This window comes from Antedon bifida, chromosome 6 (genome assembly GCF_963402885.1).
Source record: "Antedon bifida chromosome 6, ecAntBifi1.1, whole genome shotgun sequence".
NCBI lineage: Eukaryota > Metazoa > Echinodermata > Crinoidea > Comatulida > Antedonidae > Antedon > Antedon bifida.
Genome location: NC_136231.1, coordinates 54127 through 71376, shown reverse-complemented (window position 1 = coordinate 71376; position 17250 = coordinate 54127). Strand labels below are relative to the sequence as shown.

The 17250-nt window shown below is 31.5% G+C and overlaps 1 protein-coding gene across 2 annotated transcripts in view; it reads right to left on the bottom strand.

The window, feature by feature from the left end:
• Window positions 1-91: 91 nt before the first annotated feature.
• Window positions 92-17250, bottom strand: part of LOC144844183 (proto-oncogene tyrosine-protein kinase receptor Ret-like) — a 28090-nt gene continuing 10931 nt past the window's right edge. For both annotated transcript variants that reach the window (XM_078700939.1, XM_078700940.1), the window contains 19 exons: window positions 13667-13727; window positions 10553-10689; window positions 10254-10371; window positions 9625-9833; window positions 8803-9055; window positions 8218-8238; window positions 7813-8016; window positions 7496-7720; window positions 6470-6786; window positions 5816-5963; window positions 5568-5675; window positions 4181-4413; window positions 3650-3772; window positions 3426-3496; window positions 3095-3135; window positions 2847-2943; window positions 2478-2577; window positions 1971-2100; window positions 92-1557 (listed from right to left, as the gene is read on the bottom strand). In XM_078700939.1, the coding sequence (XP_078557065.1) occupies window positions 1442-1557; window positions 1971-2100; window positions 2478-2577; window positions 2847-2943; window positions 3095-3135; window positions 3426-3496; window positions 3650-3772; window positions 4181-4413; window positions 5568-5675; window positions 5816-5963; window positions 6470-6786; window positions 7496-7720; window positions 7813-8016; window positions 8218-8238; window positions 8803-9055; window positions 9625-9833; window positions 10254-10371; window positions 10553-10689; window positions 13667-13721 (2706 nt within the window). In that variant the 5' untranslated portion in view covers window positions 13722-13727 and the 3' untranslated portion in view covers window positions 92-1441. The remainder of the gene's footprint in view (window positions 1558-1970; window positions 2101-2477; window positions 2578-2846; window positions 2944-3094; window positions 3136-3425; window positions 3497-3649; window positions 3773-4180; window positions 4414-5567; window positions 5676-5815; window positions 5964-6469; window positions 6787-7495; window positions 7721-7812; window positions 8017-8217; window positions 8239-8802; window positions 9056-9624; window positions 9834-10253; window positions 10372-10552; window positions 10690-13666; window positions 13728-17250) is intronic.

Below are 17250 nucleotides of genomic sequence, written 5' to 3'. Positions count from 1 at the left end.
ACGTAACGAGGTTCCGACTGCTTGACACCCATTCATATGGACTTGGTACCAAATCAGGCAAAAACAAGAATTTTTAAACAGATTTGCTTGTAAGTGCATCACGTTTGATATTAAGTGTATTTTATTGAATCTTATTGTCTTTAAATAAACACAAACATCGTAAATTCAATAATCAAAACAAACTCTATATTCAAATCAATATTGAATTTCGTGATGACCTAGATCACAAATAAATAATATAATTGCACTTTTAAAGCTGAACGAGAGTATAAACAAGTATTGACCTTAACGGTCTCCAGTTCGAGTATAAGCCTTTATTCATGATTCACAGTTTATGTATCAAAATAAAACCCACCCATTTGCCAGCTCATCAAATAAATAGATAAATAAATTCTGAATGATTCCACCGAACTTTCGAGTTAAAATAACTATAGAGTCATTTAAAAACTAGAAACATTTAATGAATAAATTCCCCTCACACCTTCTGCTTAGTCTCAGTTGGCCTTCCAAACGAGCTGGTATAACTGACACTGTCTTGCAAAAAATACCTGCATAGTCGCTAGTTAAAAGAAGTATTAATAGCTTAATTACATAATTTAAAATACCAACAGCATTCTTTAAGAATCAAAATATTCACGTACATCATTCAAAATTAAAAATATAAATAGGCTACATTTAGACCATTATAATTTATATAAAATACTTATTTTACATTACTTATTGGTATACTCTTTTGGCTATATACAAAACCTTATTATATTATAGGCCTACTTGTTTCTGTTTATTTTTAAAAAATGGATTTTGAAAATTCTTTAAAACTAAACTTCAATTGTCATAAACCAATGGCATGGCACATTAATTGGTTCATGAATAATTATAGAGCCAAAATAAAAACAAACTATAAAATGAAGTATCTTTTGTTATTTGCCAGAAATGACAAAAGTCCAGCTTCCAATACGATATAATGAGAACAAACATAACTAAATTTATAAACACACCCTTTCTTCTTTTTCAGCAATGCACAATGATTGTACAGTATAACTGAACATTTACGATATTGGTCAGATATTTGCCCTACTCTAACCCAAAGATACTTCGCAGTAGTTAAACAATTATCTTTACCGATATTATTCTAAAACAATAAATAAATATATTACATACAAAAATTAAAAAAGAATTTTCGATAAAGTCGTTTTTATAGAATTTTCAAATACAGTAGTAATTCTGGAAAACTATGGTACATACAATAGAAGTTACAACGATATGTTGATATAATTCTAGTTTCTTGTAAATGTCTATTGTTACGGTTTACACATTGTAATTTTGTTCGGCAGTATTGCTAATCGGTTTAGAGTGTCTACGGTTATTTTGTCTTAATATTGCATTAACATAGCAAGACAACATTGTATTGGATTATAATAAGACATACGTGCAGTCGTGTTTAACACGCTAGATAACTCTCTTCTTCTACTGGGGTGTGTTGACCGACTCTGGATTCGTTTATCTTCTCTATTCTTGGGATATTATCTCGAGAGCTGCTGCTCTGGGAAGAGCTACCTATACACATGCAAAATATAATTATATTATGGATGAGTATAAACATAAGGTATTTAATAACGATACAAACAGTTTCAACTTTAAGCGACAATAACCAATGCCTACAGTCACTATATACCCTCTTAACAACTGTATGTAAATGAGGCAATTAATTAGCATAATAAAGAAAGAAGCAGTCAAATACAGTATAACAATCAAATACGTGATATAAAGGGCTTCCATAAATTGGTGATAAATTGATTTTTGACCGGACTATAACTTTAAGTTTAAATGCGGAATCTGCAGAATCCAAAACGGTGAAGCATTCAGCATTGCCGAGATCCTTACATTACCATTGACATACAGTTGTTAAGAATGTATAAGGACCGTTAATAGTTTATACAATTGACTTGACTTGTTGTTTGTTCACTTACCATGTATGTTAGAGTTTAACAGTCGCATTTTTACCATGTGCACTGCTTCCATATTGTCTTCTTCTTCCTCCTCTTCTTCCTCAACCTCATTGTGAGTAAGATTCTGCAACTCTGTTAAGTCTAAATATTCCTTTAAAGCAAATTTATACACATATTGTTAAGTAGTCTGCATCTACCTGTTCTAATTAGCCCTAACAAAAAAAGCTTTTTCTCTGGCTCTTATATTTTATATATAATATTATTTTATTTGTACGATAACTACATCATTTTCAAGTTATCGTCATCAAATGTTTTTTTTATTATTACGATGACGTCACAAAATTATGTAAAACATCAAATTATCTGTATCGTTATATTAGCCTCCGTTTGCATTTTGTCAAAAACACACTCTGAGAGGTTACTTTTGTGCTTGCTTGCCTTCGCTGATGTACGAAACATTATTCAGTCGTATTATTGTGTGTTTAGTATACGTTTCAACAAAGAAAGATTGCAAACCGTGACACTTACTATATTTCTTTTAAGCATGTTTTCGAATATTTCACATAATTCTTGAAATGACGGTCTGTCCATTGGTTTTTCACTCCAACATCTTGTCATGATTTGATATCTATAATGACAGCGACAACTTTACTTAATTACTATATTAGACTATTAAAATCTTCTAAAAGATTGTATTCTTTCTGATATTTTAGTAAGTTGTTAAATAAAATAATGACTAACTATGCTTCTGTATTATTCCGTTAAAACGTTCATTATTGCAATAATTCACTGCATTAAACGTTTGTTTTATTAATTACTAAATTAAAACAATTTAACGGTGTATTTACAAACCAATTCACCAGAAGAACACTTTTACTTTAATGTAGGCCTACTTACAGCTCATCAGAACATCCATCAGGCTTTTTCATTCTATATCCCGTTTTTAATATATTATATAACCTCTCTGACGTAACACCCGGATAAGGTGTTGCACCTAAAGTAGTGAACAGACACAAATATGATGCATAATAATAATTACTACAATAATTATAATTATAAATAATAATTCAGGAAGTACATTCTATATAATATTTAATTAATTTAATCAACGAATATAAGCTCAATTACAATAAAGTACGACTTACCCATTGTAACGATTTCCCATAAAAGAATTGCAAACGACCATCTGTGAAACACAATACGAGAAGCAAGTTTGTACAAAGATTACGTAAAACGATTAAAAAAGCAACATTAATGTCTTGTTTTAATATTCTTAGAATGTTAACAGTCATTATCTTCGTTATCGCGCCATATACAACTTATTGTTGTTGTACATAACATAGGATCGTGTAAATATGATAAATACAGTTTCAAGTCAAGAGAATCCTCGCATGACATTTTCATTACTGAAGCCACATCGAAATAAAAAGTAAAATGTATTATTTTCATTAGACATTCAACAATCATAACACTTACACATCACTTTTTGCTGTATATACATTATCGTACAATGATTCGATTGCTATCCATTTCACTGGAATTCTTCCCTAAAACAAAAAAAAAACTCAATGAATTATGTTGTATTGTACTTGTCGCCGACTAAAATAATATAAACATTTCTATCATGTTAAATCATTACAGTATGAAGACGATTGGATCGGCCATTTACGTAAAATCCTTTAGATTTTAGAAAACTTTACCTTACTTGTTCTCTTATATGAATCAGCCTCGTAGATGTCTCTCATAAGACCAAAATCAGAAATCTTAATCACAAGACAGTCTCCAACCAGTACATTCCGAGCAGCAAGATCCCTGTGCACAAGCTAAGACAAGTGTGTCATTCAATATTAAATGTTTCAGACATTGTATATTATTTGTTTTCGGTTGGTTATATACCGATACAAGATTTACTTGTTTTCAGTTTATCAACAACGGAGATATTGTATGTGTGTTAGGTAAAATCGCGCCCACTCGGTCCTCAAAACAAAATTGAGAAAAGTTTAGTCTACACTAGCAAACTTTACAAAACCTTTATTTGCAAAATCAGTTTGCTCGAGTTTGCAAAGTAAAGTTTGCTAGTGTTTTCTGCAGTTTTCCGAAGTTTGTCTATACCATAACTTTTGAAAACTGGGTTTGCTTGAGTTAGGCTTAACTCTTAACATAAAGCCTTACTGTGTTTGTATCGTCATTGTTACAAATAAATGATTTTACTTTATTGATTGAAGTCTTACCTTCAATGTTGAAAGATAATGCATTCCTTTACAAATCTGCCAGGCAAAACTTAGTAAGTCACGTGGTCTTAAAGTGGTAGTATTTGAATGTGAGCCAAATTCGTCAAATGGCAAGGACCGTTCTGAGTTCGGTGTTAATGTATGGTCACTATAAATTGGTCTTTTTCGGTTCTCCCTCAGGAATTTACGAAGCGACCCGTTTTCACAGTATTCAACAATTACTAACAATGGACCTGTGTGGAAAAATAACGGGCATTTTAAACATAATATATACTATTATACGTATTATTTTAAACAAAGATAAATTAAAAGTTACTGGCATGTAGTGCGCCCTCTACATCGTCACAAAAATGTTCCTTTACTAATAATAATAATAATAATAATAATTTATTAGGAAATGACACCTTTGCATCGGTGGCACACACAGAAGTGGTGCATCCAAATTAACATAATACATCAAAACAATACATAATATGACGGATACAGGTTCTTAAACTATTTGCAAAAATATAAAAGAAAAATCATTATCAACATGGTAATACAGGTACTGTATTAAATTGTCCTACAGTATCATAGGTTTGAGTTGATAATTTAAAAAGGTATATAAAAATAAACATAAAATATATAGTAAAGAGTTTACATTACAAACCATTGTGTTTCAACATCAGTACTGAAGACCTATAGTTGTTATCACAGGTGTATAATATTTACAAATCATATATAAAAGCAACAATACAAAAGAAAAACAATCTATATATTGGGAGATTTAAGTTCTGACCGTTTCTCCCATGCAGCTCTTGTGTATTGTTTACAAAACAAATCAAAAAAGGTCTCAGATTCTTTACAAATCGCGATAGAATCTCCACCTAAAATATACTGTAATTTATCATCAGCACTGGCTGTTGTGTAACGATTCCATGTGTCATAATCATTACAGAGCACAAGATTATTTTGTAGAATGGATAATTCTTTCATTCTAATATTATCAAATGCTTTACAATTTAATAAAAAATGTTTAATGTCTTCAATTTCACCATTCCCACATAAAGTACAAAGACCGGACACATCATTGGACCATTTATAAGTTTTACAATCTAAAGGTAGAGTGTTAGATCTTAATTTAAATTTCAGACTTGTCTCATAAAAATGTGTTTTATCAAGTAAATATTTTTCTAAATTAGGGAAAGGTTTCAATTTTGAGTATAAATTTAATGAGGTTTTTTGCATTATATTATTTGACCACTCTGTTACTGTTACTGTTACTGTTTCAATAAAAATTCAATCATTGAAAGAGTAGTGCACCCTCTCTATCGTCACGAAATTTCACATTTACTGTATACAAAACATACATAATAAATAAGACATTTTTATAACTTTATAAATGTACCTTTTTGCGTGCATGATCCTAATAACCGTATCACATTTGGATTATTTACTTGTTTTAGTAAGTTCAACTCTGTCACTAAATCCCGCATGTCGACATCGGTAGCACAGGCTAGGAAATCAATAGATAAAATTAATTTAATTTCTAATCACACAACATTTACCATGCATGTACATGTTGATTGTAAAATTACCAATGAAGGCAATTTCAGCTGTCTAACCTTTATTACATATAGAGTTGAGTTGACTTACGTTTTAACATTTTGACAGCAACAGTTTTATATCCAGTGTGTCCACGAATGTTTAAGGCCTGGGCTTTTACTACTCTTCCAAATTCACCTTCCCCGAGAATATCTTGAAATAGTAGATTGGATCTTGGAAACTCCCACTTTGGGTCGCACTGTAAGTACAATTTATAAAGATAACTAAATACAAAGCAGTCATTGAATAAACCTAGATAGTTGAAATTGAGTATATGTATTTCTAATATTTCAATATTGTTGTTAAGGAACTTTAGAGCTAGTTGCGACGACCGGTGACCTAGGACTTATACATTGATGTGACGTCAGTTGTCGTCTGAGCCTAGGAAACAAAACTGTGTCGAATAATATAGTAAGAAAGCACGTTTTCCCGCATGCGCATAATGAATTAACTTTACCTAATGTTATTATACTGCGCTTATTTTGTGAGAAGAAAAACTTCAACCATCAATGTGAATTGTATGGATTGCTCCGTCACCATTGTGTATGTAACAACGCGATTATATAATATTACTAATGGAACAAGCTTGATGAGCTCCGAAAGATGAGATACTAATTGTTTATAACTTCGCAATTAGCTTTTCAAAGGAGTTTACAGCGTGTGTATAATATCGGAATTACTTACATATATGATTCTGTTACTTACGTCTAATTTGTATTGTTGAATCGTTGGAGGAATGTCCTGAATTCTGTAGAATATTTCATTCTGAGCGTAGTTTGCATTAATGGTTGTCATCTGCAGTTCAACATGTGCTCCGAATGGTAGTTTATGAAAACCTCGATGTAGACATTTGATGCAACCACTCCGCCAAAGTACAATCAGCACAACAAGGCAGACCAGTAGGCATCCAGATATGATGAGTATCTGACATAACGCTCCACAAACTGGTGATTCTCTTGTTACCCCGTCACTGTAATTGTTTCTCGATGTTAATACGTTTGGCTTGTACACTGGGTCTTCTGCTATATATTGATATAAGAACTGTTAATAGCCGAGGTCTGTTTAATGTAATTGCCTTCATTCTAAAGAATTATATGACTATTGTGCATTAATTATTGCTTGGATTCTCATATAAATCCAAGTTTGAGCATTGCGTTTTACTTTGAAAATATACAGTATTCGTAATAACATTCTTGTACGATGCATTTCATTATTAATATAGAGATTTGGGTGTACCCGATTCTCAGTGCTGTATCTCCACATACTACACTATTTGGACAGTATCAATGAAAATTTGGTAATACAGCACTGCATCATGTAAGGTTAGGTTAAGGGTCAGGTTATGGTATATGATAATAGAAGATACATGTGAAACACATATTCCTATGATACAGTACTGCAGAAATCTAGATACAGTACTGAGAATAGGTTGATTTGAGCAAGGAAGCATTTTGGGGTCGTGTTCTAAATACTCAAATAATACAACAATATTAAGTGCACTCGATGAACTGATTTCAGAAAATGTATATTACACTTTACTTGAATCATCTTAAGCTCTTTCTACACTATAAAACTAGTTTGACAAAAAAGGTGTGATGTGCCCAATATGGTAGTGATATGACATCATGCCCATATATGGGCACATCACATTCTGTGTCACATAAAGTATGATAGTGTATACAGAGCTTTACTGAAACGTTCAAAATATCATATGGTATGTATGAAACTTACCACCAGGATTTAATCTACTTGTAACTGTATCATTCAATTCTGGTGGTTGGCTTGTTCCCTGAACAACATTGACTGGTGCCATCGCTCTTCTACAAACGCACTGTTCAGGATTGCTATTACAAATGCACAAAGATGCGTTTGTCCAAGGCATTCTACCTATGCCTTTTCCACTTGGTGGCTTCGCATACGTATTAACAAACAGTCTATCACCGACAAAGTTGCTATCTGTGAATAAAGTAAATCAAACAGTTATTATTCTGCCATTAAACTGCCATCGCGTAAACAACGACATACTATTTATTAAAGGAGAGGCCTACCAACACAGTCTTGCGGACAGATGTCAAAGTGCATGCTTTCTAGCTCATCACATACATTATCTGGGCACGTGCTAGGATTACTTGAACACGAGATAAAGTGTTTAGCTACGGTCCACACGCATCCAGATCCATTGCTGCCTAATCCACAGCCACCGTTACAAAACTCCGGCCTGTTGTGTTCTGCATTTGAACATGACTGAGAAGCTAAGAAGATTTTATTATAATAAACTTATTTGAATGTCATTTTTATATAATACAATATACACACATACATCAAACAAAATGTTGTCGACAAAACAAACAAATAAACACAAATGACATATGTAAAAATTAGACATAAGAAAACTTCAAAGCGATTGAATCATAGTGAACTTTTATTTTTCGTGTAAAATTGTAAATACTTACGACAATGGTCTTTTCTAATTTCTGAAATAAATACATTTACAAGTGTTAAACTTGTTATCAAATAATACAGAATGTATAATGATAAAGGTCTATGGTCTGCATAATGTATTTAGAGTTTATGATTAGAAGTCCTAATACAGATACAGATTCATTTATTGTCCAATATAAATGGAAATTACAGTGCTCATATATTATCTTGGCTTTCCTCAAATAAATAAATATAAGAGGCAAAAACGAGTAGAAAACTGGGTAGAACTACTTGTAACGGTCCGTCTGCGCGTTTACCGTTTTAATTCTACCACTTCTAACGATAGCAAAGCCGTTAATGTCGTTATGAAGAGGATGATTGGTGTCTTCCAATATAGCATGGAACACATCGGCAAGACGTTCGCTGTAGAAAGAGTCAAGCGTTTGCACAGACGAACCAATTACTTTCCCCGCTCTACCCAGCACCTTTAAAAGGGTTATCTATACTAGGTTTTTACTAAACGATCATCTATACTAGGTCCAACTACTAAAATAGTCATCTATGCTATAGGTCGTCGTACTAAACGATCCAAATAAAAGGTTCTACAATATACATACCACCTTTTAACTTGACTACATTTTCAAATTTCCATTGCTTGCCATTATCTTCGACAAATATGCGGAATGAGATGTTCTTTGGCTTTCTGTACGGATACCTAGAGAGTAAATAATCATTCTGCACGTAGACTATCGCTGTGTTCGGTGTAATATTTAAGCTTCCGTTCAGACTTGAAGGTTCTAGAATCTCGAGTCTATATTTAAGATTTGAAGAAGACTGCTTGATGACGTCAGTAACGCTTGATTGAAAAATCTGAAATATAAAGAATTGGCATTAGGTCGTACCCCCTTTATCATCGTCTTCATCGTTACCTTTTAACATTATCTATCGTAACTTCCCAAGGTCATTTTCATCATTTCCTTTATATCATATGATCATCATTATCGATGACACAGGTTAGCACAATCGTCATCATCATTGTATCATTATCAGTAGTATCATTGTCACAAGTATCTACCTCATCGTCGTTACATATCATCAACGTCATTATTACTTCACATTCAGAATCATGTTTTTTATCATCATATACCTACACTGTACGGAATTGTAATCAAAATACAGTATTGTACGTCGCGTTTGCCTTATGCACTACCCAATTATAACAATTTATCGTGGTAGTACTTTAATCCAAATAGTGCTTTATAATTTTTCAAGATGTGTAATAATTGATTATTGGCTCAAACGACCTAATAAAGAATATCCTAAAGAAAGTGGGAAGATGACTACTGTTAATTATATCTCAGACTATACTATGGAACGTCATAATCTCTGTCATTAAAACATCATTTATATATAATTATTAATAATACAAAATTGATTACCCGACTATAGTTCATTGACTTTTTGTAGACAATCCTTTGTTGAAGAGGTACGTTAAGTAGCGCCATCTGTAGTTCTTCGATGGATATCTGCACGTAGAAGTAATTCTGTAAAATGTTCATCTTTGACCGCATTGGACGAACTATGAGAGATATCTCATCTTTTAAACTAATGCTATATGGAATAGTCTTGTTAATCACCAGTTGCAAAACTAGAGAGAAGAAAATCCGTTTTTATTATTCCTTTTAATATACACCTTCCACTTCGTTTCGATTCTGTTGCATTTCCATGTTTTTCTTACAAATATAACATAGTTTTTTTAATTTATTTATTTAAAAACATATTTATACAAGATAAAAACACATCAGGTATAGATATTGCATCTGTTTTACATAATGGTCATGTAGTTAAGTGTATCTTTCTTTTTAATGATACTGTATATGAAATAATGGCTACATCATTTAATAGTTTAACTTTCACACACATGAGATGAGAAAACAAGACCGCAACACATTTTTTCTAAATTAGATCCCTGGAAAAAAGGTAAACCTCAGTACATCATTGCATTCAAAAAGATTGTAGTCAACATGTGCGGTATTGCTATACTTTAAAACATTAAAATAATAAATACCTTTTTGGTTATGAATGTTTGCATACTGTACTACAAAATGCCCGTCTAGTTGTGTTGGTGTTATGATACAGTTTCTTGTTTTATGCCCCGTGATATTTAAACTTACTGCTACTGAACCCTGAACATGAATAACAAAATATATAGTTATAATATAGCATAATAACCATTTCATTTGTAAAAATAATCTCTTCCTCTTCTCTTCCTAACTCTTCCTGTTGCCTATAATTATAAACGAGGTATTTTTTTTAATGTGGTATTGAAATAAATTGAATCCAATAAAATAATAATATATCTCTTACCTTTAAGCGGTTTTCAATTATAACAACATTTCGTTTGGAGAATAAAAAGGAATTTTTATTCGATGGGCAGTACCCTTGGCGTGTTTGGCCAACCTTTGGTGGCGGAAATGTAGTATTGACGTACTCATCTGAAATGCCTAAAGGAAATAAGACCTGTTATAAGACTTTGTTTATGTATGGAATTGTGTGTACGTTTTATATATACAATTCATTACCTGATATACAATAACAATGATATGTAAAAATGTAATTGTCGATCCTAAAATATACACTTTTTATCCTGCTCAGAATAGGCGATTTTGATAATTATTAAGATTACCATGGCAACACCATGTCGGATCGAATACAAAAACCAGGGTAGTTTTAATAGAAAAACCTACATATTTATTTATTTTGTGTGAAAAATTGTACGGTTGATGTCACAAAATTGTGTTGGCTAAGCATTTAAAAAATACGTAATATACTTTATAGGTCATCGTGAAGATAACAAAGAAGTGTAAACAAAGTGTTGATTAATTAACAGAAAATGTCAATTTTGTGTAAAAACGTACCAACTGAAAATGCTGTCATTACGATTACATTGTGTGTAGGTTAAAAACCCAGATTAATGTGTGAAAACTTGTTATTCCACTATGCATTCCTATGTTGTGTTTGAGAGCCAGGAAACAGTTGTAATTGCTCGTAAATAAAGACGATACTATAGGGCCTATTATACAGAATTAACTCATCAATCCTTGCCATCATAAAAATAATATTATGCTTGGTTATCTTTAACACATTCTATGGATGATGGATTTGAGAATATTGCAGAAATACCACCTATTCCTATGTACTACTCTATCTAGATTTCTCTAGTATCATAGGAATATTCGAGAATACAGCATTACATGTGTCACCTAGTATCATAGACCATAACCTAATAACTAACCGTTACATGATACAGGCACCACCTGTGATACAAATGAGATATTCATATGATACTTGGTAAATATTGTATGTGAAGATACAGCATTTAGGATATGTAGCCTAAGCATATCTAAACTAGCCTAATGTTAACCTTATATTTAACCATGTTAAACTTTCTTTATGTTCCGTATAGTGATGGTATTTCATTTAAAGTCTGCATATCTTAATTCAATTATCTTTATTTCAAAATATTCATTCAATATTTATAATTTATAGATGTTGTTAGAAGTAAATACATCTTTCATTTAATTGAATTCGTCATGTGATTACGTCACATAACGGATTTCCTGAACGTAAATGAAATAGATCTATTTTATTTTAAAGGCATTATTCAATTTTACATTATTTATGCAATAAATATAAATTGATTGATTTAATATCATAAATAAACATTATGTCAATAAATAATGTTGCAAATTATATAAAGTTATTAAAAAGTAATTTTGTTTGCATTTATAAATGTTTTAAGAATCTTTAGGCTAACTGTATATATTAAATAATCGATCATAATGAGTGATTTGTTTGACAGATATTATATTATTTGCAAAATGATATTATGACGTGTACCAAGAACAGTATTGAATGAGGGGTTGACTGTTGGTTATTAATTCGTTTAAGAGAACCTACAAAGGGAATCTTAAGCTATCTACACTATCAAACTTTATGTGTAAAAAAAGGTGTGTCCAAATATGGTAGTGATATGACGTCATCATGTCCATATATGGGCACATCACATTTTTGTCCACATAAAGTTTGATAGTCTAGACAGAGCTTATATACTCTAATAAGCGCTGTTTTGCTTATTTACGTCTACTGTATTCTTATTTTGTCAAATTAATTAAACACGTCTCAGTAACCAATGATTCTCATTTATGGATTGCATAGTGTGTATAGCAGCAGCCAGCTTAATGCTCATTTCAGTTTATATATATTTTTTTTATTCTGACAATGTTTGGCAAAATCAAACATTGCTCATTCTCCACATGGATGTGTTGTTCTCGGTAAGCTTGGCAAATATTTGCCCACGTGAACTCAAATTTGAACAGTTTGTAGTTTTAACACTTGATAAATAATGTATATTTAAAACGGTAAACTGAAAGTAGTTATTTTTTACGTCAAAGACACATTGAACAGCGATATTATCGTCATTCACCGTGTTTGCTAGGCCTAACACGAGTGGTTGTAAGTGGCCTACTAATGGGTTATCCAACTTAGCTTATTTGCTTCTGTGATTCTGGTTATTTTACGGGAAAGAAACATGCTTTTGCATCAAGTCACAACGAAAATTTCAGTATGTAAGGCTATAGCCGTTATCATACTACATCAGTTGATTAAAAAAAAAAAAACAATAAAGTATAAAAGGTTCACTCACTTAGAGTATGGGCCTCAATGGTTATTACGTTTGTGAAGTGAATTTCAAGCATTTTATTACTTTAATTATGTAGCTTAATAAACACAAATTCATTTCAAATGAAAATGTTTGTGTGTGTAATCCGGTATTCGTGGTAATATTGGTAATAAAAACAGTTTTCATTGCATTCATTCAAAATAACTTGGTTACGTACTGATCGGATATTAATTAATATACAATTTTACAAAAGTGGCACACTTGTGCTTTCGATAGTTAAAAGTCTGCTTTGTTAAATTAAAATGGTTTGATCGAACTGACAACAGTGAGGGGGAAAGCTAGGTTAACTACAAGTCACGTGCCCCCTCCTTACCCACACCGACCCTTTGCACTCAACACCATTCTGAATAAATGAGGAAACAGCAAATAAACAATTATTCGTTGATGATAATGGTCTAAAACTCTCCCTCTCTCTCCATGCTTCAACAACATAATAAAAGATCCTTAGGCTGTGATGTGCAACTTCTCGTTATGCTTGATTAATTTAAAAACATTGCTGGTACGGTGGATTAGTATTTTGCTGTGATTACATTCGAAATGCAGTCCTTTCGAATGATATGCAATTGTTCTCGATATTAATTACTGTCATTTAAATGTATAGGTATACATACGTTTAACCATCATCAAGTTCCGTTTACTAAAACAATGGTTACACTATGATGAACCATGGATACAATAAGTAGGCCTACTACTTATGTTACCCATAGATGAACATTTAGGAATGTTAGTGCCGTACTTACCGGTATGAAATAGAAACAACAGAAGAACAGTCGAGCCCAGCGTAGGCCTACACATTGTTATCTGTAAAATAGTAAATAATAGTAATTTGTCAATACAGACCAATCACATTGACAGACGCAGGTAGCTAGGCCTAAGGTTACAGACTGATAACTCATGTGATGGTCACACCTGCCTATGGGATGACCCGGGGGTGGTGGAGGTGGATATTAAACTTAACTAAAGATAATAATTATATAATAATTTATTTGGAAGCTACATTTTTTAAACAGTGGCACACTTCTTGAATGAAGGTGTGTCCAGAGTAAGTAAAATAAAAGTTAAAAAAAAAAGAAGAAAGAAATAATTTTATTTAAATAGGTCTATTTAAGGAAACTTAAACTAAATTATGTACAAAATATAAGAAAATAACATTAACAAAAGTGATACAGGATTTTAAAAAAAACAAAGAACTAAGCGTTTTCATAGATATCTATTGCCATAGTTGTTAGCAAAGGACAAAACCCCGTTATTTTCATGGCTTATTTTAAAGTGATTGTCAATCAATCGATCACGTGGTTTGAGACCTTTAGGGCACAATGTTTTTGAGAACCCAGCATTATTTATATGATTTATACTTGTATTTTTTCTGTGTTCTTCCGATTTCTGGTTAAATTGTGTTTCTTGACGCAATTTTAAAAGCCATTTAACAAATATAATTATGGTCATATTTAACAATTATTTATTAGCACTAGCAAACCGAACCAAGATATTTCCGAATAAAACATTTGTGTTGACCAATTGCAAAATGACATTCACAAGTGAATGACAAATTATTTGACATGGGTAACGCATTGTTGAGGATTATTCAGGTATAATGTGTTCAATATTTCTATTGTATATCATAATTCATGTTTCACTGGGCCTACTTAAAATGGATTATCACATTATTAATACCCTGGTAATATAGGACAATTATGCTTAGGTTGCGAGGATCTTTTAATTCAAAATTCGAATTAATTTGGATCTTAAAGGAATATTCTCGTGTCTCTACATACAAATTGAGGCAGAGAGTATAGAAGATAATATAATTTGTTTAATCGTAGTTTATACCATTTCTAAGCATTTATTGAAATCTTAAAATATATATAGGATTGTAATTCTAAATATACTTCACCAATTTTTGAAACTGTATTGTTATTCAAGTAATTATAATACACATACATTTAACCAACTCTTGCATTTTGTTCATTATTAAAATGTGTAATCTACTATAATATTCTTTTAAGAATATTCTTTTAGTTATTATGTATAAAAACCTTCTTAATTGTAGGTGGTATTTAAACGTAGTCTGCTTCTACTGTATAGGCTGCTTCATATTCCTTGGAATGCATAGGCCTACAGCTCCCAGCATTTTAAAATATGTACATATGCTAGACATCTATTTGTTTTACACAGTTAATTAGTAATTTAAAGATAATTCTTCAACCATATATTTTTGATATCTAATTGGTAAATGTGTTTTTGTCTTTATATGTGTATATTGATCTGTGCCATTTTTATTGTGTTATGTAAATCCCAAGTTTCTTTTTTGTGATTTGATTTTTATTTTAACATCATAATGGAATATATAAATTGCTAAATGTTAGATATCTTGCCTATAAAAACCCCAGAAAATCAAATAAGGATTGATATTGCATTTAATATTAATTCTGTTTAATCGGCTGACTTCTGTATAGATTCTCTTGAGTATTCGCTACACTTGATCGAATCGCTAAAGCATCTTACCGAACTAACAAGATAGCACAAGAGTTTATAGCACTCTTATAATAAAGGTCAGGTTACTAGAAAACTAATGAATATTAATAATAGACTTACACAACTAGCAAGCACTTAATAAATACATTTTGGAAAGCTCCGCCATAAAAGTGTTTAAAGATATTTTAATGTCGAATCAATAACAGATTTTGTGTTGTAATTATCGATTGTATTTAATGTAATTAAGCATTGTGTTACGTATGATGTAATATTGCCACCTTGCCTAATTAATATGTAGACAGTTATTATAGAATATTGTTGAAGATTAGGTTATGGTTTACGACACCATCCTGGTGTATTATATTACTCCTGTGTACACCTCTCCTAGTTTTCCCAATTTCCCCTCTATTCTTTCATAATGCACGGTAAACCATGTATTACTGTCAAATACAGCTAGGCTTTAGTTGTGTGTAATATGTTATGTTACTACCTATTCCCCAAATCCTCACGACCTAGAATGACATATTAAATCATTATTTAATTACCATCTAATTGAAAATGCTTAAGTATATATGAAGTGAAGCTATAAACAAAATATATAATTATATGTTTACAAAATTATTTGGCAATTAGCACTATGATTTGTGGGTATTAAAAGGTTGTGAGTGTCACCAACCAACAGAGAGTAAATCATACTTGAAGCTTTGCCAATAAACCTCTAGGAAGTTGAAATCCAACTGATACATCGATTTTAACCTTTCATATTACAGTGAAACATAACGTTTTCAATATTTAATTCCATAACAAATAAAAATTGACCACCATTATACAGACCTTAGGCCTAATGTCTTAGTTCTAAAATTGATACAAATGCATGACTGTAATGTTGTTGTATGTGGTAAAAACATCTACAAACAAACAAACAATAATAATGCAATAATCGAACATTGATCTTCTATCATTTTACCGGTATATTTAACCTTGGTGGCCTGTTCAGTAGGAATAAATATCTTTATAATGTTACCTCAGACAGTATAGCTATTATTAAACTTAGATAGTAATAATAGTATATACGGATTGCTGGTTTCTTTTCCATGCTCCATTGGCTACGGTTTAAGATAAAAACAACATGTCTTTTCATTTGCACATAAAAAATTTAACGTACATTTAAAATTAAACGCTGTGAAGTGAGAGTAAAATAATGCGGTGCCTGTATTACACCTTTATAGACAGAAGAGTTTGTACCCCCTTATCAACAATAAAACCAGTATGCAATATTTTCCATTTTATTTATACATTTTTTGTTTTAAAGCATGCCTTTAGCGTATCATTTCATTTCTATAGCATGCAAATTACACCTTATATACAGATCGAGTTTGTAACCCTCCTATCATTTTCCCGTTTTCACATTTTAATATTTTTAGTATTGCTGCTTGGCGGTGTGAATGTTAAATCACTGATTACAAACACATTTCATTATATCATTTATCACCCATCAATTTACATTTTAAATATTATGGCGATCGAATGAAAGAACGAAAAGTGAGTTGGACAGACAAATGAAGGAAATCGAGAAGGACGAATGAACACACATGTTTTATAACTCTATCACATAATCTATTTATAGCAACACAGATGTTTCACATTAATTGTTGTATATTACATAAGATATATGTGAATAACCGTTTAAAACACATGAGCAATTAACTCCCGATCCAATTAAATTATGCATTTTAATGAGTAACCTGAGGGTTCCCTTCAACCACTTGATCTAATGGCCTATATACTTAAGACAGTGTGCTGCGTAATTTAACAAATCAAATGGGAAATTAAACTCACAGAAGCATTC